The 23458-nt window shown below is 32.7% G+C and overlaps 2 protein-coding genes across 3 annotated transcripts in view; both read left to right on the top strand.

Annotated features, from left to right (window-relative positions):
• Nucleotides 1-842: 842 nt before the first annotated feature.
• On the top strand, nt 843-6536 carry LOC132745555 (complement factor B-like). Its single transcript, XM_060734504.1, has 5 exons — nt 843-1014; nt 2410-2589; nt 3457-3480; nt 4956-4985; nt 5495-6536. Exons 1-5 carry the CDS (start codon nt 918-920, stop codon nt 5641-5643), a joined length of 480 nt encoding a protein of 159 aa, XP_060590487.1. The 5' UTR covers nt 843-917; the 3' UTR covers nt 5644-6536.
• Nucleotides 6537-15016: 8480 nt separating this feature from the next.
• Nucleotides 15017-23458, top strand: part of LOC132745565 (polyphosphoinositide phosphatase-like) — a 47452-nt gene continuing 39010 nt past the window's right edge. For both annotated transcript variants that reach the window (XM_060734513.1, XM_060734512.1), the window contains exons 1-8: nt 15017-15163; nt 15861-15959; nt 16494-16620; nt 16924-17080; nt 17907-17957; nt 19834-19976; nt 21681-21818; nt 22680-22780. In XM_060734513.1, coding sequence (XP_060590496.1) covers nt 15107-15163; nt 15861-15959; nt 16494-16620; nt 16924-17080; nt 17907-17957; nt 19834-19976; nt 21681-21818; nt 22680-22780 — 873 coding nt within the window. In that variant the 5' untranslated portion in view covers nt 15017-15106. The remainder of the gene's footprint in view (nt 15164-15860; nt 15960-16493; nt 16621-16923; nt 17081-17906; nt 17958-19833; nt 19977-21680; nt 21819-22679; nt 22781-23458) is intronic.

Raw genomic sequence — 23458 nt, 5'->3', positions numbered from 1 at the left:
GAAAAATGCGCAAGGACTACTGGATGTACGGCCGTGACATTTCTTGAAAGGAATTTAATGTGTACGGGTTGTAATGGATTTTATCCTTCGTCTATATCCCTCGATGACCAATCAGAAACTTTGTTTTATATCGGTATGTATATCAACTTCATGATGCTGAACGCTAAACTTTACACAAAATGGATATGGTCGGGAAGAAACTTTAAAGTAACTCCACTGAGGTTTAAACGCTTCAAAATATAACATTTGATTTTTTACATATCTGAGTTAGGGTGAGATGTGGAAATAATAATTAAAAGATATATACACAGAAAGAAATTAAAAATCGTATGGTTGTGCTATCCTAAGCCCAATTTGAGTGAAAAGCATCGCACAACGCTTTTCAATTTTGGATCATTTTTCACTTAATAATTATCATTCTTGTAACTAGATAGTAAGCGAGTTATCTGAAATTGTGCACACATGCTTTTGGTTTAGACTTACATTAATTAAACGGAACATCAATCTCAAAACTTTATGTCATGTCAAAAAAAAAAAAACTCAGTTGAGTCCCTTTGAGATTATGTTTTTTTTTTAATCTAACCATTTGCTTATAAAAGTAAGATTCGAATTTTAAATCATATTACAGAATGCACCGATTATATTACACAGGACAAAAGGCATATCAATGGACCAGATGATTTTTACCAAATTTACGTAATATCGTACATGTAAAAGATCATGCGTTCCGAACAGTTGGTATTCCGAACCACCTATGAGATCTAGTTTTAAAAACTTTAGGAAGTAATTTGATTTTTGCATTTGTAACATAATAAAGTAATTATTTTAATTATGCAGTTGACTGCGGTAAGCCAGAGGTAAGCCACAACGATATTGAGCTGGAAACATTCAATGGAAATTCTCTTTTTGGCGCAAAGATGACATACGTTTGTAAAGCACCAATATTTCATCACCATATCGACAATATCACTTGTCTGTCGGATGGTAAATGGAGCATAGCGCAGTGTGAATTTGGTATAATTACACCAATTGTTAGATTTAATAAATAGTTTTAGAAAATATGGTCAGCATGAATATAACGATAATAATAATATCTGTCATATGTTGGGGTTCAGATAGGAATATCCGTCCCGAGGGATCCGCCCATGCATGGACGGGTTCCCGAGGGGCCAATTTTCCGATTCGAACTGCAAACATATGTCAGATATATTTTTCTTGCATATTCTACCATATTTTAAATTCCTTTTCCCTTAATAAAACATTTTCCATTGAAATTTATGTCATTATACCAGTACTTATAATGGAATGTTGTAGAATATGCAAGAAAGAAAAAAGAAATCTGAAATATGTTTGCGGTTCGGATCGGAATATACGTACCTCGGGAACCCGCCCATGGGCAGGTCCCTCGGGACGGATATTCCGGTCCGAACCGCAAAATATGGCAGATATCAGGGTTGCGTTTCACTGAGTGAGACTAAATAAGGATTGGAGCACCACACTAAATACCGTGTTACGGTATTTACCGGACAAGGCGCTTGAATGATAAAATGCTAAAATTTTGCATTTTCATCCAACGGAATGAACTTTAAAAGGTCTAATTCATCTTTTCACACCGATTTATGTACGATAATGAATGAAAATGTAAAAACCGGCGAAAAAATACGATATTTGTCTATTTTGTGATCATGATTTCTGCAAGCGTCTTTAGGTACTGGTCCAATCCTGTATTGAGTTAAATCCCGTTTCATTGAAAGTCCTGAGTCTAAAAGATGTCTAAAGACTGAAACAATTTTTGTTTCAAAGAAAATGTCCTAACTTATGGCTTTTATATCAACTTAAAGACTCTTCAATTTCTGTATAGCGATGCAGATGAACATTTGAAGTGCATGACATTGTATTTTGTAACATTTCTCTAGATAATGACTTAAAGAAATGTTTTAGACTTTTTTCTGACTAAAGACGAAAACATTTCTTGAAACGATCTTAAGTTGGTCCTATAGTTTGTCATAAGTGCTTGGACTTAGGATAAACTTATGACTGTCTATGAAACGCAGCCCTGGTAATAGCACCGACAGTGTTTTTGTCAAGCACCGACAGTGTTTTTGTCAAGCACCGACAGTGTTTATGTCAAGCACCGACAGTGTTTTTGTCAAGCACCGACAGTATTTTTGTCAAGCATCGACAACGTTTTTATCAAAGAAAAATGTTATGCGTTTCATACATTTATTAAAATTTATTGTAAATTCATAAATTTGAATATCCCGTTTTTAGTTTGGTTCATTTCCTTTTTCTTACTTTTCAAGTGTGGAAGTTTATTTGTCTTCCTAGGTTTCAATAAACTCTTTTTTTACAATAAGACTAGACACATCTTTTTTTATCAATTTATTATATAACATATACTTTTTGCAGTTGACTGTGGGACACCAACGGTTGGCAGTCACGTTCAGTTAGGACCGTACAATGGGTACTCACGCTACGGGGCTCAGGTGGAATTTAGATGTACACCTTGCACGTATTTTTCACTTTCATCAACGTCACATATCAGGTGCCAGGCTGATGGCTCATGGACCATACCAGACTGCGTTTATGGTAAGAAAGTTGCAAGGTGCATATAGTTCCATAATTTCATTCCTTGTTTTCTTTGTTACTATATATTTTCATATAAACAATAGGCATATAAACAATAGGCATATTATTATTTGCCTACAGGTTAGGTTTAAACATATTTATCTAAGCTCGATCGCAAGACAAGTTCTTGCAAGTTATATGAATCATTTTCGAGTCCGCTTCCTGGAACCAACCAGTACCCGTGTTATATGAAGAAACATTGGTCGTGACCAAACTCCTCACAGTGATTACCTCCCTTGGCAGAATTGTAATCACTGCCTTCACATGATGATGAAGGTCACATGACCTAACGTCGAATATCGACCGTTGCATAGAAAATCTAACGTCATTTTTCTCTTTCTGTATTATTTTTAACTTTTCGTACCTACGTCCGCTATATTTTATAAAAAAATTATCAATAGTATACAAAATAATGAAAATTAAATTCAAAAGCTAAAAAATATAAAATATCATAATATTGATATTTAAATGTTTGTGATGACAGAGATCTCTGTACTGATAAGGGGAGATCACTGCATAGGAGACTGGGTCGTGACACGGTTGAGAAGAATACGTTTAATTCATATATTTTTATTTCATATTGATTATTACACCATCATGGCAGCTTAGCACGATAGTCAGAAGCGAGGCTTAGCATAAGCTTTCTTCCCCCCTCTATTCTGATAGATAACCTGTTTAATACACTTACTAATTTCTGTATACATTGTAGTTTTGTTTTAATGTTAAATCTCTCTGTAATTATTCATGTGTACTTGTATGTATATTATGTAATCAATTTATTGAAAATAAATATTGTTTAAATCAATTCATATCTTTTCTCTTTTTTAGGCCCAGATGTTGGACTCCTCAAGAGTAAGTATAAATTTAAAACGTACTTGTTACTTTTTTTCATGCGATTTGATTATGCTCGAATGTCTATACACATATTTTGAATGTCAACTTTTTAGACAGAGCTACACACCGGATTTCTTGTAAGAAGAAAATCTCGGAATTAAACTGCGTTCTCTTTTGTGTAACCAGGCGCACATGCCGTCGTTTTGTCTTGTTGGTGGTTGTAAAGGGAATTTTTTGTCCGTACTAACGTTGTAAACATAAATAAGAGAAATATGAACCAGCTGGCTGTCACTTTTTAAAAAACCTTAAGGTGATGTTATTAGAATTCATCAATGTATAATTGTTTGGCAATATTTACCTGAGACTCATTAATTTGTAAATTCATACAATGAGTGCATAAAACATAGCTGTCAAGTTTCGCAAAATAAAATATCATACAAGAAAACATAAGAAAAATCATTTGATTCAAACTGACAACTAATTGAAAGTCTTACACCTTGTCCCTTACTATATGCTGGTAAGTTATACATTTACCATTGTATCATGCGTTAAAATCCGTATGGTTTAATTCGGAATACGATTATAACCGGCAAAAGGTCATTGAGTATTCAAATGTCTCAGGTCAATATTGCCAAAACCATATAAAGATAGCGGCATTTATATACGATCTAAACACTCAAATTATTTCATAACTAGATTATATAGAATCAGATGATACCTGATCGTTTTTATTTATTTGGGTCGTTAGACCAAACAAATAATGGTAGCGAAATTTCAGACTCTAATGCTGTTAATTGCAAATGCCGAAAGTAGTCCGCTTTTTGAAGCGGTTACTTCCCTTTATATGTAACACTTAGGCCAAAAAATTCAGGGGAGATCACTGCGTATATATGGTCACATGACAGGCGCATTAATTTTCAAGCAAAATAATTCCCGAATGGTCAAAGATTTCTAATATTGTTTTATTCTTTATAGATATACATGCTTATAGTAAGCGCCATAATTATTTACACAAGTGTTAAACAACAGTTAGCGTCGTTACAAACCCTACTTTAGAATAATATGCTTTTCTTCAAGCCGTTAACATATAAATTCACCGTGGCCGAGGGGTTTGCGCGCTCGCTTAGGAAGCGAGAGGTCTGGAGTTTAAATCCCAATCAATGCAACTTTTTTTTTCAAATTGTTTAAGTCAAATAATCATTGGATTGAATATCAATGTTGCAATTAGTCTTTTAGCCAATCTACTACAATTAAAACGCTGGAAAGCATTGGTGGCACTATACAAAAACAAATTGTTTTATAATCTGACAACCTTTACCTTCCTGACATTCTGAGACCCAAACAAATTCAGCGCCTTCTGTGCTTTGATTTTTTTTTTGTAACTGCATTGTTTACCTTTTCCCATAAACTATGTACCTATAAAACAAACAATAGAATATGCTATATAACACACAGGTATATTATATTACTACCATATTTTGTCTGATTTACAGATGGACTTGTTATTCCGACAGGGGCTGTAGGTATGTAGACTGCAGGAACTGATTGTTATATATCTTCGTTACATGCCTGCCAGTAAAATACTGTGTATCACTCACACTGTGACTGATACACCTGTGCCGAACTTTTTTTCTTCCTTCTTGGCGTGCATATTAATTTGCTTGTTGTGTTTAAATTTAATTCAATATTGCCTTTTTGTCGCCCGCTTTTCAATAAAAACAGTGAAACAATGCTGTTACTGTACATATTCGGCATACAAACATACATACTATTAGGTCAGATCAATATAAATGTATCATGCAAGTATTTCTGATCTAATTAGACTTATAATGTCAGGTTCAAGTAAGTATTGCCGATCCCTTTGGACGGGTGATAATGTATCATGCAAGTACAAGTATTGCCGATTCATTTAAATCAGGTTTATGTAAATACATCATAAAATATTGTCATATAATATCAATTTAATATCAATATAACATGAGTCCCGATATTCTTGTTTCGATTTAATATGTTGCTGTACATTTCGTTACAGGCTGTAACTCTTCTCTAGGAAGCACGTGCGTCGAAGAAAATGAAGTACCTGGAACTGTGTTAAGATATAATGGTCAGATTGCGGATACATGCTATTGTGACAGCGTTTGCTGTTCAGAATCTGATTGTTGCTATGACTACAAATGTTGAACTTTCGGTGGTCCATCTGTGACATTCTGTCTCTCATTAGTAGTAAAAAAACAAAAAAATAATTTTAATTGGGGGTAAAGTAAAGCATTTTACGTTAGTATTAATCGGCGAAATAAAATAAACCAAAACATTATTCGATCATTCCAAACCAGTATTAACCTTTGCGTCTGTTTACTTAAATTGGTAGTATACAAAAGCATAGTCATGCAAATATCTTTGAAACGCATATATTTGTGTACACAAACTTTTCATACAGTCATGTAAAAGACCCCCAAACATAATATTTGTGAATAAAACAAACAGGAGGCCTTTCTTAGATAAAATGATAAGACGACATTCATTTTCATAACAAAAGAATTTTCTTTTTTATTATATGCCTATTAAGTAAACAAAATAAAGAAAATTTGCCCATGTGGCGGTAACGAGGCTTCCCGAATTGGCGGGTACCCTCGGGCGGATATTCCAATCTGAACCGCATACACATGTAGAGGTAACATTTTTTTCTTGTATATTTTACCATGTTTTTAAATTGTTCACCAATTATTTAATTTTTGATGGAAATTTTGTGTCATTTTGGAGCACGTGACTCATCTGGCTCCCCATTGTCAAATGAAATATCTGGCATGGGTAAAACTAACGGAAACACCAATCTGAAATGCAAAAATATCGATGCTTACCAGTTTCTTAGAGATAGAACTATGTTAAAATGTTTATACATTGCTAAAGTTTAAAGTAATTTCAGATGACTGGTCTGTTCTTTTGTTTATATATCTAAGAATTTTAACATCAATACCTCTAGTTAAGTTTTCATGTTCAGTATGTTAGCATTTTAGTAAATATTGCAGAGGAATATATATAAATTGTTATTATGTAGAAAAAAAATAAAAAGTTACTTTTCCGATTTTTTAGTTTAGTTATTTTAGTCTTACTCGTATTTTTAAAAACTTCTATAATACATTACTTCCGTGTCTAACCAGTTATGATGTCATATTAAATAAAACCCGCCCCCATAAAACAACAACAACAAAACAACAACAAAAAAGAAGTAGTTGTGGCCCGAAAAGGGCACAAACCCCGAGACTTTAAACACTTTGCAATCACTCCGCGTTTTCAAGTCTTTACTCTTTGTACATTGTAAACATGACTTTCAGCTTTGCAACTGCCTCAAATGTTGTTTTAAAAATCTTTGCATACTGTTTCAATATCCGCAAACCACATTTGTCAATTAATATCGATGGGAGGGAATATAATCAAAGAGAGAACAAACTTTATAAAGGAAATATTACATAAGAGTGTGGTAATTTCATTTTTTTCGTCCAACGGTTTCATGGCCTCGCACATTATGTTATTCGAGAAAACCTGTTACTCGCAACTGGTCCATTAAACAAACGCCATTCGTGCATTATGAAAAGCAAAATACATAATTATCAAACTGCAAAATTAAATTATTGTTTGATTGATTTCAGATTTATTCAAGTTGAGTAAGTGGATCAATCTAAATTACTTTTAACTTATTTTTGTAATTCGATTTAGACGTGGTGAATAGGAGCAAATTAATAGTTTCTAATGAAATGTTTAATAGGCGGAAAAGGTGTATTTGAATTAATTCACGAACATACAGTATCCACTTAGCCAGAAAACTTTGTGCGGAAATGTTACATTTGAAGTAACCTGAATTAATAACAGTTTTTATTTATAATCTATTTACAAATTAATCGCAATTTCCTATTTGAAATATGCAAATAATGCACAGGAGCTACAGAAATAGATGAAGGACAAAGTACGGTGTAGCAAATCATTAAAACTGAATTACAATCAATATATTTTTGATCACCATGCTTCAAATTTCTTTATACCGCATCACAAAATTGTTTACCAATTATGCGACACATTTCATGTCACAATGATATCAAACTGGGTTGTTCTGCGCTTTTCATTTTGGTATGATTTTACTAATATATACGAAAACTTAACAATAGCTGACTTCTAGATATGTCTGTCTCTGTTTGTGGGTCATTCCACTTAAAGTAAGTACTTGTATATTGGAAAATTAGTCTTATCTAAGTTATTCACGCTTAGGCTTAAAATAAAATTTGTATGTTTTCCCTCTCGTTACCTAGCCACTAGAAACACTACTAACCAAAACATCTCATTGTCAAACAAAAACTAAACTTCTTGAAAAAGAAAGCAGTGCCTGTCAATCCCAGAGCCACATCATAATTATATATATTTGTATCTTATATTTTTGTAAATGTATCATATGTAAATGAATATTGAGTCTGTTAAACTTTTGAACTTTGATTCTAAACATTGGACAGATGCGAAACATTCTTAATTTTTCTTTTGATATTCATATAATTCAGATAAAACACCATGTTAAATACCAATACTAGTATATGATCAAAAGAAACAACCTAGCTACCTATCACATCCAAACTAGCATGGGTCGAGGGAGAGAGAAACAAAGATATCTAAGGTTGGCCTTATTTTGCCTCATTGAGTTTATATTATTTGACCTTGTGTTTATATTATTTGACCGAGGACAACAATGCACAGTACCGAAAAGTAACCTCTAATGTCCAGCTAGCTTTGAATTTTCTATTTTTGCTCCGAGATCATTTACAATATAGAAAATTACAGTTCCATGTCGATCACGGTTAAAATTTAAAGCCAGTTCTAAAATCGTTATTTCATGTTAAACAGAAAGTGAAACCCACTATGACCACGATAGCACTGAATTCAGAGGTTGCGCATGCTCTGTGATAGGTATTTAAAATTCATTAAAAAAGCAAATATCAAATAAACATTCAGACCAGAGCTAGTTCTGAAATTGATTTTTTTTTAAATGTGCATATTGTTTAATAATATAATCGTACCTAGTGCCAGCTCCGAGTTTGAATTTAAAAACATTATTAATTACAATACAAGAACGGTATGCAGTTTGGTTCCAGGCTTCATCAGTAAATGAATGATCATTTTACATGACACCAAAACTGGTTCCAAGTTTTTTGTGCGTTGCATTACTCAGATGGTGGATGTACGTTTTGTAATTTTGTAATGAATACCACAGAATAGTTAAGAATTGGTAGCTTACAGGTCGTCCAACATTGCTAAATTTGGAAATGCTACAATCTCAGGTTCTTGGAAGGTAGTTGTTAAATGCATGTAATTGCCCACCGACTTTATAAAAATGATGAACAGTTTATAATTAAAGATATACTATGCTCATCGTTTAGTAAAATATTTTTATCAAAGAAATTTATTGAAATCCATGAAATCCTTACTGAATGTTTTTGATTTGAGTTAAAAAGTGTTCACATTTTGTATTGAAAGCTGCATTCCCTATTAAAGGTCAAGTGAAGTTGATCCTTTCTTACAAAACTGCCAGTTTTTTAATGACACTATATATTCATATTGTGACCACTTATAGTGTTAAGAGTTTAAAACATAGCATATGTACTTTGAATGAAGCTGACCGCCTCCGTGGTTAGAGTCGATTACTTCTAATCCAGTTACCTCTCTGGCGTGGGTTCGATCCCCGGGAGATGCTTTGGTAGTTTAGCGCGGAGGAAGGTAGTCTAGTATTGGTGTAACTCTCCAGGAACGATGGTTAGGAAATAACCCGCCTATATGACTGAAATACTGTTGGGAAAAGGCGTAAATTGGAACAAACAAACAAACAAACTTGAATGAAGCTGAGTCATGTTTATTCTATATTTACAAAGAGGCTGTGTAGTAGTTATCAATATTTTCAAACATCAAATTTGAGCCTAGTGTATCTATTAAGAAGAAATACTATTTAAAAAAATATATTAAAAATTCAAGCAGAAGGGACATATCGCCTACTAGTCTATGGATGAAAGTCTTAATTATAATTGTATATAGTGGTTTTTACTTTTTATGCCACATAAGAGATGATCGCCGTTAGCTTTAAATGTAGCGTTCGACTTGATTATGTGACAAGAACAAGGCAATATAGCAGTGACTTTCTTAATTCATTTTCGTTAAACTATTCTTTTTTATTTTTATTTTTGCTGTTTTTGATGTCATTTCTACCAGCAATAGTTCCATCTCATATCAGTGATAATAAAATTTTAATACTCAAGATTTCTCTTTATTTTCAAATCAAGGTTATACATATCGAGTTATTTAAATAGTATAATTCACATTTCCAACTTGAACTTTTAATGTCCGGAATTAATTTCCGAATTAAGATTGCACATTATCTATCTATGTCCATAGCAATATGAAAATCGATTGAAGAAATAACCCGCCATATTTTTTCCAATTCAAATGGGACATATTACTCTTACTGGCTTGTAAAACTAAATTGCGGAAGGTTACTTCTATCTATACAAATAATAAAAAAACATTAAAACACAATAGCATAGGTGGCGCCGCGGAGTTTCAACACACAAATACATGCAAACGCCCAAGCAAGTGTTCCCAAATTTGACACCAACTATGAATCATAGAAAATCTTCTCTGTTCAGGGGCAAACATTTCCCGTTTTAAATTTGTAATTTCGAGAGAAATGGACTTTTTTCATATTCAGATAATGTTATAATTCTCGTAATTATGTCTTTGTATTATTTAACAACGTTTGTTTTAACTAATAAATCAACAAGTAAGACGTTTAGATATAAAAAAGAATATCAAGGTAAAACCTGCCCCACAGATTCTCGTATATCCACGAAAAACTGCTGACGTGAAATTATGTACCAGGACTAAAGGATGCACGACCGTAACAACGGAATTTCTCCAAAGGAATGGGAACTGTTTTATATATCGGCGTGTATACATTTTTACCATTATCTTAAAAGCAAATTTTATTTACCGAACTTCACAAAAATGCGAGGTATACTTAAGCTTGAGGAGAAAAGCATATTATATATATCGTAATTCAAGTAGTTGCCACTAAATCAAAATCAGGGCTGGTATAGCAATTATGGCCAAATGAACAGATTAATTCTTAAGAGACGCTACAATGCACTGATGATCTTAAAAACTTTAAATTTACACATTCGTACATCCAAATCTTTAGAACGTGATCCCATGGGACAGCTATACAGACTCCCCATTAGTTTTACATTTACTATTGTTATAAAAAAATATATAAATATATTGCATTTGTATGGCACTGAAACGTGTATTTCAATGTTCAAGACCGGACGTATTTCATTACTTTATTGACCTGGAAACATTCAAAGGAATATATGGATGTATGGCGCAAAGATGACATAATTATGTTGGTAAAGCACTAGCATTTCACCACCATATCGATAATATCACTTGTCTTTCGGATGGTTTGGTATACATGTATATATCAAAGTTGCACAATTAAGTTACATCAATATTGTATTAATAAATGTTAAGGTCGTTGACTCCAAACCACCTGCTCCTTATCGTTGTTGGTTCGCATCCCGACAGGGACTTTTGGATTCATTTGGAGAAGCTACCAGCCACCTAACGGAACATCGGTGGTTCTACTCAGTGCCCGTTCGTGCCTGAAATAATGCAGGGCACCCGAGGTTTTCCTCCACCAATAAAGCAGGAACGTCGCCATAGGACCTATACTGTGTCGATGTGACGTAAAATCCAATCAAACATTTAACTTGAGAAATAACAAGAAATAAATTGTACATACTTAACGTTTGATTTATTTAACAAAAATGTTTTAAATTTTTTTTTTTCAATAATTAGATGATAAAAGTAGTATTGAGAAGAAATTTGAGGATGAAAATATCTTTGTCTACTATAGTGTCAAGTGGATTTGAGCATTAATTAAATGAAAAAATGTGTTGTTTGTACACCATTAAAAAGATTAAAAAGAATCTAGAAAATACAGTAACATTAAAATGTAATTGTTAAGATGATGATATTCCTAGCACTGAAAATGTTTTGCAAAGAAATATGTTATGCGTTCCTGCCATTTTCTAACAGTCCATAGACGTTACGTAAAACAACACGTTTTTGTTTCGTTCTGTTTCAAAGAATTATCTTTTCTGATTTTTCAGTTATAAAAATACACTTAAACTTATTGCGAAACTTTCAATCATTTTATTTGGTACATATTTATTTTGTTTTAATTCAAGACTGGGACGCCAAATGTTGGCAGCCATGTTCAACTGGAACCATTTTATGGTTAGCACGTCACGGTGATGAACCCGGATTTAGTTGTATACCTTGCACGTATTTTTCACTTTCATCAGCATGGAAGATCAGGTGCCCGACTAATGGTTCCTTGACCATCCCTAATAGTGTTTATGGTAAGGAAGTGGTCATTTTATTAAAGTTTGTTTCCATTCAATGCTATTATGCTGAAATATATTTTCTACAACCGTAACAGCTCGAAGTCTTGCGATGAAGTTAATATTTATATTCATATTTGCGACATTCATTTCATTCTTCTTGTTTGTACTCCTCGAGAGTATAATGATGACTTTATTTCACTAGTAACTGCTCCGATTTATTTGCATAGAAGTGGGTAATGTTTCAAGTCTTAAAAATTAAAAAATACACTTTTGCTATAAGTTCAGATATTTTTTTCTAAGAGCTTTATTGATTTTTATTTTAACATTTCAGCTGAAGAAGCTTAATAAAGCAACACAAGCATCGATTAACATTGTTCATAGATTTTTATGGATTTATTTCTATAAAATTCATTAAATTTACCATAAGTGTTCGAAAGTTAAAGTGCTGCTGTTAACTTCTATATCCCGGTTGTTCAAAACATTGTTTAGTGGTAACCAACCAATAAAAAACATTATCCACTGGCTTAAAGGGAGATGAAGGCAAAATTTTCATTTCTTAGTTTTGAGTTTTTCAGTCATTATTCTGTAAATGCTTTCAAAATGAATATATTAGACAGTCAAAGAAACCAAACTTTTCTCCATATAAAGAATAAAATGGTGGTTTCCTAACTTGACCCGCATGGATTTCACAATAGTTGTCAAAGTGAATTCCGGAAACGTTAAAGAACATGTCAAGTGAATGACTTAGACTTGTTTCAATCATACAATATCCATGATATTTGTTATTGTAACTACAAGCGTTTGTTCAAGTCAAGTGACTTGTTATAAAACTATTTGGTGATTCTATTAGGGTCTAAATCTTGTTCAACATATATAGATATATTGACGCTTCAAACCCAAAATATTTAGAATTTAAACAGAAATTCATGCTGAAACTTCAAGAAATGTCATTTTAGCGTGTTTTGAGTACATAAGATCGTTTCAATATTTTTGTCATTATTTTGCCTGAATATCCCTTTAAAATTGTCTGTTGGATAAATTTTGTTGCTCAAATGTTGATCTAATGGATAAAATATGTTATCCAGTTGTTAACTTTAACCAGTCTTTGACCACTGTATAATGCCCTTAACCAGTGGGGAGTCACCATCATTAAGACAGTGATTTCAGTCAATTTTGATTTTATCAATTGGTTATCACTAACCAATGTTTGGAAAAAAACCAGGTCCTGCAGATTTCTTATTAAATTTTTGTATACAGCTATCAATGACTCTGTAGTAATATGGTGTATTGCATTTACATTTTATATGTTATGACAACAACTACATTAACTATGAACTTCATTTCCCCCCCTCTGCTTTTATCATGGCTTGGGACATGCTAGTTACTAGAACTAGGCAGCATTGAAAGAAGTGTAGTTTTATAGCTTGTCAAATCACAAACACACTGTTTCACTTCAATATTATACTGAATGGTTTGAGTCCACACAAAATCGCTACACTTCTCCCCCATCCAGTGGCCTGACAGTTTCTATGGTGAATGTCACTTTAGAGTCCATAAACGTGTAATTCCGGAATTAAATGTTTAACATCGATTATATTTCTCGTCGTCCGCCATAAAGAATCAGTCCTGTGAAAATAAAAAAGTATCGTACCATTCATGGTAAAATACAAGTATTTACTGAAAAAAATATTTATTTTATTAAATAAAGTTTTTAGTTAAACTATAAATTATTTTAGCTCGATTGCGAAACAAGTTCTTGCACCTTATATTAATCACTTTCGAGTCCGCTTCCTGGAACCAACCAGTACTTTGATAATTTCACTGTTTTGAATTAATCCCTTACGTTGTTTCAGTGAAATACCAGCGTGCACAGTACTGGGTACCAACTTAATGACGTGACGTCGTAAATGACGTCACGTTGTATCATTTTTTGGCGCGCTTTTCATTCAGTATTAGGTTTAATGTCTTTTTAAAACGTTTCTTTGCATGTAATAAAAAGAAAATTTGTTTAGTTTAGTGTAAGATCGATATATATTTCACCTTGTGAACACCAAAAGTTCATATTTCACTCGTGGTTGCGCCACTCGTGAAATATACCTTTTGGTGCTCACTCGGTGAAATATATTCCGATCTTACACTGAACTAAACAAATATCCTCTATATAAATATTCAGCATCCAAGAATGATTCACAGTTAGTATATGGTTTATACATGTATACTAAAAGATGTCTGTGTTGTCTGTGGTGGCAGATTTGGTACACTTTGCGCGTTGCGTTGTCGATAGCGACAACACAACCATTATTTGTATCACCTCTTCGTCTTGTAGCTAGCGAAACGCGCCAATCGGCGCGTTGACACACTGTCGTCTTGCCGTCCTGTCTCTATCGAAGCACGCCATACGGCGCATTGTCGTGTGGAACTACATTGTAGGCTAATACATGTATTTGGAATTGTTTCCTCCAGAATTGCTTGGTTAGCCAATGGATCATGTCATTTAGGAGGAAATATGTTGATGAATAAATAAAGAATATGACAGAGTAATGCCCCGGTCATGTCATATAGTCATATGTATTAAATGTTTATTATATAGGTAATTTAAGTATTTTTCAACTTAAAATAAAAAAGTTGGATAAATTAAGCAGACGACGTCTTAAGTAGTTCCGTTATAGTCACGACCATCCATTGGTTTATTCTCAAAATATGCTTACTACGTGCATTTTTCGGTGTCAAATTATTAATTTTATTCTATGTAAAAGTAAGAACATGTATACAATATATCATACTAATAAATGCATTATAGAAATCTAATCAGGAAATGTTTAGATATATAGTCAATACAAAAGGGATTCTAGATAAAATTATATAAATGCGAACCGATCAAATACAAAATGTATATTTGATCGTTACAACTTCTCATCTAGATCTATCTCCCTTCCATTATATGTCATCGTTAAATATAATATGTTTTTTCTTATAGCTATCTTTTTTGTATGCAATTTTTATTCGATTCATAGCACTTTACTATGAACTGCCTCTGAATTTAAGAATGCAAGATTTCTGTTTAATATACCGAATAAATTGAGTACGAATTAAATGTGTGGTCTAGGGGAGTTAAATGTCCGCTTCGTCGCTGCAAGAAAATAAACATTAGATAGGCCTTAAATTAACAAAATTACAGATATTGCCTTAACAAAATCACAGATATTGCCATGGAGTTTCCACTGATTTCTTCCATTCAAAGAGTAAATATTTATGAAACAAAAGCGGTAAGTTTAGTCATACTTTTATTAGATCACATCATTCTTTCATCGATTATAATTATGAATCAGTTCGTACCTAAAATTATTCGTACTACGGAAGTTTTCCTCATTTGCTTATACAAGTTTTGCCCGATAAAAATTGAATTTGTACTGGTATTCTTATTGTGACTAACATTAAGGTGTAAACTAAACAGTTGTTTCGTTTGTGAATCATCAAATAATACCGCTATGTTCCTGATGCATTAGACTAATTTTTCCTATTAATAATTGTAAAATAACCATTGAATATTAATCCTGCAGAACAACATAAAGTATATCCAAAATTGATCCAAATGCCTGGAACTAAGGATAACTATGCTCTTTTTTCTAAAGATAACTTAAAATTGATAAAAGCCATTTTTGCAAATAGGCCTACAGTCAAACCTGTGAAAAAGGTCAAACATGGCCTTTATAAACAAGTATATAGGCATTATTTGGACATAACTTTGTTCTTTTTAATAATTGATGGATTTTGGAAAGTGGCCTTTATTTAAAGGGTGTTTTTTTATTCAGAGTTGGTGTTTAAAACAGGTTTGACTGTATGTTTTGATTCAACAGTCAAGGTAGATGTTATTTAGTCTACTGAATAGTCTATTTCTTACCATCACATATATATGTTACATATAATGTAGGTATCCACATGTAATTGTTTTTCTTTTTTCAGAGGTTCTATATTGTGGGTTCCAACAATACCGGGACTACATATCGAGTCCTTAAAGTTGATAGAACAGAGCCAAAGGAACTCCATATTCATGATGACAAGGTATTTTATGCATAGAAATTTATTAGATATCCTCGAAATTATTTGATGCACACGTACACCATTTATAAATATCATACTGTGACAGTGTGTTTATTTATTCTTTTGCTACAGATTATATAACAAGTACACATAGAGTGATGGTTTAAACATATTTGTTTAAGCTCGATTGCGAAGCAAGTTCTTGCAACTTATATTAATCACTTTCGAGTCCGCTTCCTGGAACCAACCAGTACTGGTGTCGTATGAAGAAACATGGTCGTGACCCGAGTAGGGCTCGAACCCATGATCTCTGGGTTGAGAGGCAGACACCTTAACCACTAGGCCACCGCTCCCCTTGTGATATACTCATAGAAGGTTTTTATAAAGGTTTTATGCCTTGATTTAGGCAAACTTAAATGATGGCTGATCATCTCTAAGAAATGACACAGCTTCTCTAATATATTGATCAATGAATTCTCTTTTATCAAACAATTTATATGATCATAAAGTAGGACTGTGAGCAGTTAGTTATATCTGTTGTCTCCTCATTTTCAGCATATTTACAGCCATCTGGAAATAATGAACTTATTGACAACAATAGAATCAGGTAACAGAACAACAACCAAGCAAAAACAACAATCAACTGGACTTACAAAGAGCGTCTCTGCATATGGTATAGTAGGTAAGTATCTTTATACAGATTTTAAAGTATCAAATTGCTTTAAAGGGACTCGCCCATTTTTTGACAGGTAACAGGACTAGAAATAATTTTTCAAGAATAATGTTCCATTTGATTTAGGTATAGATCAGTAACTTGTGTGAAAATTTTCAGATCATTCATTCATTCACTCAGGTTTTTCCAGAATAATTATTCCAATTATTGTGAAAAATGAGCCAACATTGAAAAACATTGCAATGTTTTAAACTCAAATTGGGCTAAACATAGCACAAAACTATGATTTTTTCAATCTATTTTCTTTTCAAGGTTTTGTGAAGTTCCTAGAAGGTTACTACATGGTGCTAATCACAAAGAGGAGTAAGGTGGCCCTCATTGGCGGGCATACTATTTACAAGATAGAGGACACAGTGATGCAATATATACCTAACGATGGAGTCCGATACACGCATCCTGATGAACCTAGGTTAGTGCACAAAGTTCAATATATTAATGATAATTAACCTGCTAAATTTATATAATGGATTCACCTAGCTTTTGATTTGGAATGTTCCATTTAATGTTAAAGGGATTTTAATATTAAAACACAAAAATTGGTGGTAAGCTACCTGCAGTATAAAATTAATATGATTTTAGGAATTGTGATATATCTCAAAGCAATACAAACTAGTACTGTAATATGGTATTCAAAGTTTGAAAAAAAATGAAGAAAGAAATTAAAGGAAATTTCAATTTAAGTTTAACTTTGCACTTACTAAGAGAACTTAACTCTTACCATGCTAATTTTGTTTCTGTTTTAAGTAGGAACTTATGTAATTAAAAGCCTTTAGTATATTGTGAATGTAAGAGATTTTGTATAAAAAAATTAAAGGTTAAAGGTTACTCTAACAGTATACACATTTCCTTAAATGAAGGATAATCTTATACAGTTACTTGATCTTAAAAGAAGTCAAAAGATTACCTTGAAATACATGTTCTTTGAATATCAATTAAAGGCAGAAAGCTGTATAATTATAATAGCTTGATAAATTTTTGTATATGCTAGTTCTGATAATAAACATGTAGACTACAGTCCAACCTGTCTTAAGAGACCAGCCAGTGGTGAAGAGGAAAGTGGTCTGTAAAGACAGGTGGTATCGTAACCCAGGGTCACTTTTTTGCTGAAAAGTTTTATGAAAAAATCTCAAAGCCTTGTGTGTCTTTCTTCATGTATGATGTTTATATGCAAATATTGTAGCTGGGGTTATTAATGATGTATTATGAATTATTCTGTTATTTCATTCATTATGCAGGTATGTGAAGATGTTTCAAAGCGTGGACCTGTCCAGCAACTTTTATTTCAGGTAAATATTTTTTTATTTTTACTGGTTTCCCAGAGAATGTTTGCTGATTCTATTATGATGTTTACTGATTCCTTAATGAAGTTTATTAAAACCACAGTCAAGTTAATAATTCATAAAATGAAGTTTACTATTTCATTCAATGAAGTTTACTGAATGGCTTATCAAAGTTTACAGGTTACTAAATGAAGTTTACTGATTTCCTTATCAAAAGTTACTGGTTATGCATTGAAGTTTACTGATTCCACAATGAACTTTACTGATTCCACAATGAACTTTACTGATTCCTAAATGACTTTTACAGATTCATAAAAGGTATTAATACATTTTTAGTCCCCTACCGGTTTACCGGAGGGGACTTTAGGTTTACCCTCCGTCTGTATGTCCGTCCGTCCGTCTGTCCGTCCGTCAGTACGTCCGTCCACAAAACTGGATCCCGCGATAACTCAAAAAGTACTGAAAATATTTTAATGAAACTTGATATATGGATAGATGGCAGTATGGAGATTATGCACGTCTTTTTCTTTTCTTCCTATGTTGAAAATTCTGGTTGCTATGGCAACAAATAGACTGAAAATATGGCAAATTTTACTCATAACCTGGATCCCGCGATAACGCAAAAAGTACTGAAAATATTTTTATGAAACTTGATATATGGATAGATGGCAGTATGGAGATTATGCACGTCTTTTTCTTTTTTTCCTATGCTGAAAATTCTGGTTGCTATTGCTATGGGTAGATGGCAGTATGGAAATTATGCACATCCTTTTCTTATCTTCCTATGTTGAAAATTCTGGTTGCTATGGCAACAAATAGACTGGAAATATGGCAAATTTTACACATAACCTGGATCCAGTGATAACGCAAAAAGTACTGCAAATATTTTTATGAAACTTGACATATGGGTAGATGGTAGTATGGAAATTATGCACATCCTTTTCTTATCTTCCTATGTTGAAAATTCTGGTTGCTATGGCAACAAATAGACTGAATTTCAAGATTTCTGATTCTAGTTTTTAAGTTTTTTCACTAAAAGTTCTTTATTTCTTAAGGTATTTTCTTCAAACTTTAAATATAAGTTGCTAGTCATCAACCACATCATATGTGACAAGGTTTACAACTCTAGCACAAAATTTATCAGAATTACCTCCCTTGAACTTAAAATTTTCATGAAAAAAACATTGGTTTTTTTAATAACTTCTTTTTTTGTGAATGTATCTACTTCAAACTTCGTATAAATGTTTCTTATTATCACTTAACATTTGTGAGTGTTCAATACTCTAGCAAGACTATTTCCAGAATTATGCCCCTTTTGAACTTAGACTTTTTTTTTTAGAAATTGGTAATTTTTACTCCAACTTCTTCAATCATGATAGGATTTTCTTCAAACTCCTACATCATAATAATATGACAAGGTTTATAAATCTAGCATCCATATTTCCAGAATTATCTCCTCCTTAAACTTTTAATTTTTCCTATTCGTTCTTTTAACTTTCATTTACTTCAAATTCAAAATAAACATTCAATATTCATACCTTCATTACTAATTGTTCTTTGTTACACTCACATCATGTATGACATCGTTATCTCCTTTTTAAAAATTTTGCTTTTAAAAATGTTATATTTTGATAACAGGGATGTTTAAAAAATAACTTTAGAGTGTCCTTCAGTCCGTCTGTCTGTCTGTACATAAAAACTGTTTCCTGTGATCACTTTTAAAGAACTTTTTCAACAAATTTACTTAAAATAGAAACATAAGTGAATGGCCAATGGCCCTTCAGAATGTTGCTTGGGCTCTTACCGGTAGGGGACTTATGGATTGCTTGCAATACTATGATAATTGCTTGTTCAAACTTGTTTTTTTTATGTATGTTTCTAGTTATAGCTATGATCTGACTCATACGCTGCAGTATAACATGGAACCTGTTATAAAACCTGGAGACATGAGAAGTACACATGATAAAACTGACAATACTACAGGCATACCTGATGAAAGAAGCGATACTGGACCTCTAAAAGATGGTAATTTGATATGTTTTAGATAAATTACTTTCAACTGTAGACTTGATTGTACATGAATATTGTCAGGACTTGGCATTTTGGTGGAAGTGGTTTAATAGAACTACTGGTTCAAGGAACAAAATTTTATGAACAGATGTGCCAGTGATTTTTTTTTTAAGCTTTAATTTTTTTTGAAACCTTTTTCAGACCCATTCATAAAAATTTCTACCATCTAGTAGTTCATATAAAAATTCAGACTTGTAATATATTATTTAAAAGCACAGACATATATACACTAATTAATCTGTATGATAAAAGTATGTCTGCAAAACTTTCTGACAAATACATTGGATTTTTCTTTTGTCAAGTTGCACAATTTGTAATTGTAATTCAGTGAAAAAGGAAGCCAAATTTTGTTTTAGTTCCACTTGAGTAATTGCCCTTTTTACATCTTTTTACATTTTTTGCATTAAAGCTTTATGCTTTTCTGTGACTGATTGAATTTTCGAACCATTTTTACTTTTAATTGCGATAGATAAACTCCAAATTATTTTTGACATTTTGTCTTATGTTGTAATGATATTCGCAAGTTGAAAATACCGCTAATCTAGGTTGTATCATAGTTTGGGGACCTTTCAGTTTAAAATGTGTCAGAGTTAAATCATATACATATACATGTACATGCAAAGTGTGTTAACTGGAGTGCAGGTATTAGTTACCAGCACTCCAGAGCTTGCCCATTGATTGGCTCATTTTTGCGGGGGTTTACATACTGTGACGGCAGAGAAAGGGAAAGCGACAGAAATATCATATTCAGATGTCGTTCATTGGTTACATTTTTCTGGGCTTTCATATTGTGACAACAGGGAATGTGTTTTTATGTTTGACTATGATACAAAAGAGAAAGAACATCAAAACATTTGGCAATCTGATTTATACTCAGGGTCTACGCCTCCTTGTACAAAACAGCCTCGTGTTTCGATGCTCTTTCTATTACTAGTATCCCACTACGTAATTTTTAGAACCAATTTGCTTGATGATCTAAATAACACCCATAAAATGTGTCCCGGAAAGTAGCCTTGAAATTATGGCATGTATGCAGCAGGTAAGATGGGAAGTGATCAACATAGCTTAATCTGTTTGATGTATCTTTAAACAAACACATCTTAATGTAAGTAAAGCATAGGTTTCTAGGGTCAAAATTATAGATCACTCACCAAAACCCATAACTCTAACATTGATTGTTTCTTTTTGTGAAGTAATTAAATTTCTGGTTAACATTTTGTGTGCGGCTTTATTTCTTATTAAGAACTGATGTATTTCTTTTAAAACATTACACAGGTCTTCAGGGTCATAATTGCAGGTCACTGACCTTGACCCTTAATTCTATTGTAGATCATTACTGAAATGCACTTTTGAGTCAGCTTAAACAATGGACTCTCCAGTTATTAACTGTGAAAAGTTTAGCTCTGTCTTTTCTGTTCAGTGCTTAATCAATTGTGAACAAACAGTAGTACAAACAACACCATGTGTTCTTTTTTGTAAACCAGGCAAGCAGTGACAAAGAATTATCCCAGTGTAGCAATTGGATAGCCAATCCGCCATTTTGCATAATACAGTAAACACTTGAAAGATCCATTCTATCATGATCCTTATAAAGAGTTATGGAGCATGAAGTTTTGTGACACGGTTTTTATATTGCTGATGCAACTGCTTTATTTACAGATGAGGAAGTTGTTTATGGAGTGAAATCCAAGCCAGAGACAAAATACATCTGGAATAAACACTTAACTGATATATTCAAGGAAGAAGTTCACCCAGATTGGGTGTTACATCTTGTTTATGGTTTTATAGCGCAATGCAGTATCCTTTCTTGGAGTTTTGTTTTACTTTTTGTAAACCTAGATTTGTAATTATCTTGGTTAATTTAATTTTTAATTTTTTCTAGTTATACATGTATTATGTGGATTTCATTTTTGTACAAACAATTACTGGTAATTAATTCTTGTATACCATTAATACAGCATCTATAGTTATTTTATATAATGTTAACTGACTTCATTCTATTTCCAGTTAATTTTCATTGACTCATTATTAATATGTACTAAGTATGCTGTAGCTAATAATAAAAATAATTTCCCTATTGCAGTTTGCTGATTCCCAATACATGTAGATTGAAGTTTAATGATTCCTTATTAAATTAAAGTTAACTGTGATCTCCAATAGAAGTTAACTGATTCCAGATTGACACTTTATTATATGACTTACTTATCCCATTATAAAGTTAATTGATTTACAGTGCTGTTGAAGGGTAGAAATAGATGGTTTTCACAGACTAAAATACTTTGCAAATTCTAAAAAAATTTAAATAAATTTTATCATTGAAAAAGGCAAACTGTGTCATTTGGAAAGTTTTCTGCCTTGATAAGTGATTTTAACTACAGATTTAACTGTATTTTACTAATTTCTTACCATTACCATACTAAATATTATTTAAATGAACTTGTCTGTCTTTCAGTTTTGACAAAACAATTCATCATTTTAGGAAAAATTTCAGAATATCTATTATCTACTGACTGCATAGTGAACAGTGCAGACCATAGTCATGATGCACAAGTGTTTCGGATAATTTTGGTGTGCACTGATCAGGTTACATGGGTAGATCCAGTTGCAGCAAGCACGCCAAATGTTAAGATTACTTGCCAATGCCTTAACATATTTTAGATCTCTACATCTATGGCAAGTCTGTCTATGTAGCTCTGATAGCAAGGAGATCTAACGAGTATGCTGGTACAAGATTTCTTAAAAGAGGGGCAAATAGTCAGGTACGTACAATTGTTCTGTTGTACTTTTACAACTTACCAACTTTTACATTGTATAATTTGTGTAACAGGTTATTAAATTTGATTATTTTGGGGGTTAACGAGACCTCTTAGCATTATAAATAGAGAATCGCCCTTTTCAAAGCCAGTACAATTTTAGACATTTTTGAAATAACATGTTTTACTCAGAAGCGGTGACTATATTACAACCGAAATGAACTGTATGGGCAAGCATAATACTTGAGCCGCGTCATGACAAAACCAACATGGTGCGTTTTCGACCAGCATGGATCAAGACCAGCCTGCGTATCCGCTCAGACTGATCAGGATCCATGCTGTTCGCTATCAGTTTCTCTATTTGCTATAGGGATTGTAAGCGAACAGCATGGATCCTGATCAGACTGTGCGGATGTGCAGGCTAGTCTGGATCCATGCTGGTCGCAAACCCATTATGTTGGTTTTGTCATGACGCGGCTCATATATAGTAAATACTCAGTTAAACGGATGAGCAGTTTTTAGCTCGACTGTTTTGTTGTTGAAATATGCATATATATACTACATTGTGGTACATTGTTACTTTTGAAATATTATATTTACACCTTTAAACCAGATATTTATGCAATTGTACCAGATATTTATTAAATTTTTTATTGTCTGTCAGTTTTAACTAGGATGATTACT

This window comes from Ruditapes philippinarum, unplaced genomic scaffold (assembly GCF_026571515.1).
Source record: "Ruditapes philippinarum isolate M1 unplaced genomic scaffold, ASM2657151v2 ctg2257_1_1_1_1, whole genome shotgun sequence".
Taxonomy (NCBI): Eukaryota; Metazoa; Mollusca; class Bivalvia; order Venerida; family Veneridae; genus Ruditapes; species Ruditapes philippinarum.
The sequence above is the reverse complement of the archived record's forward strand: the minus strand, read 5'-3'. Positions and strand labels throughout refer to the sequence as shown.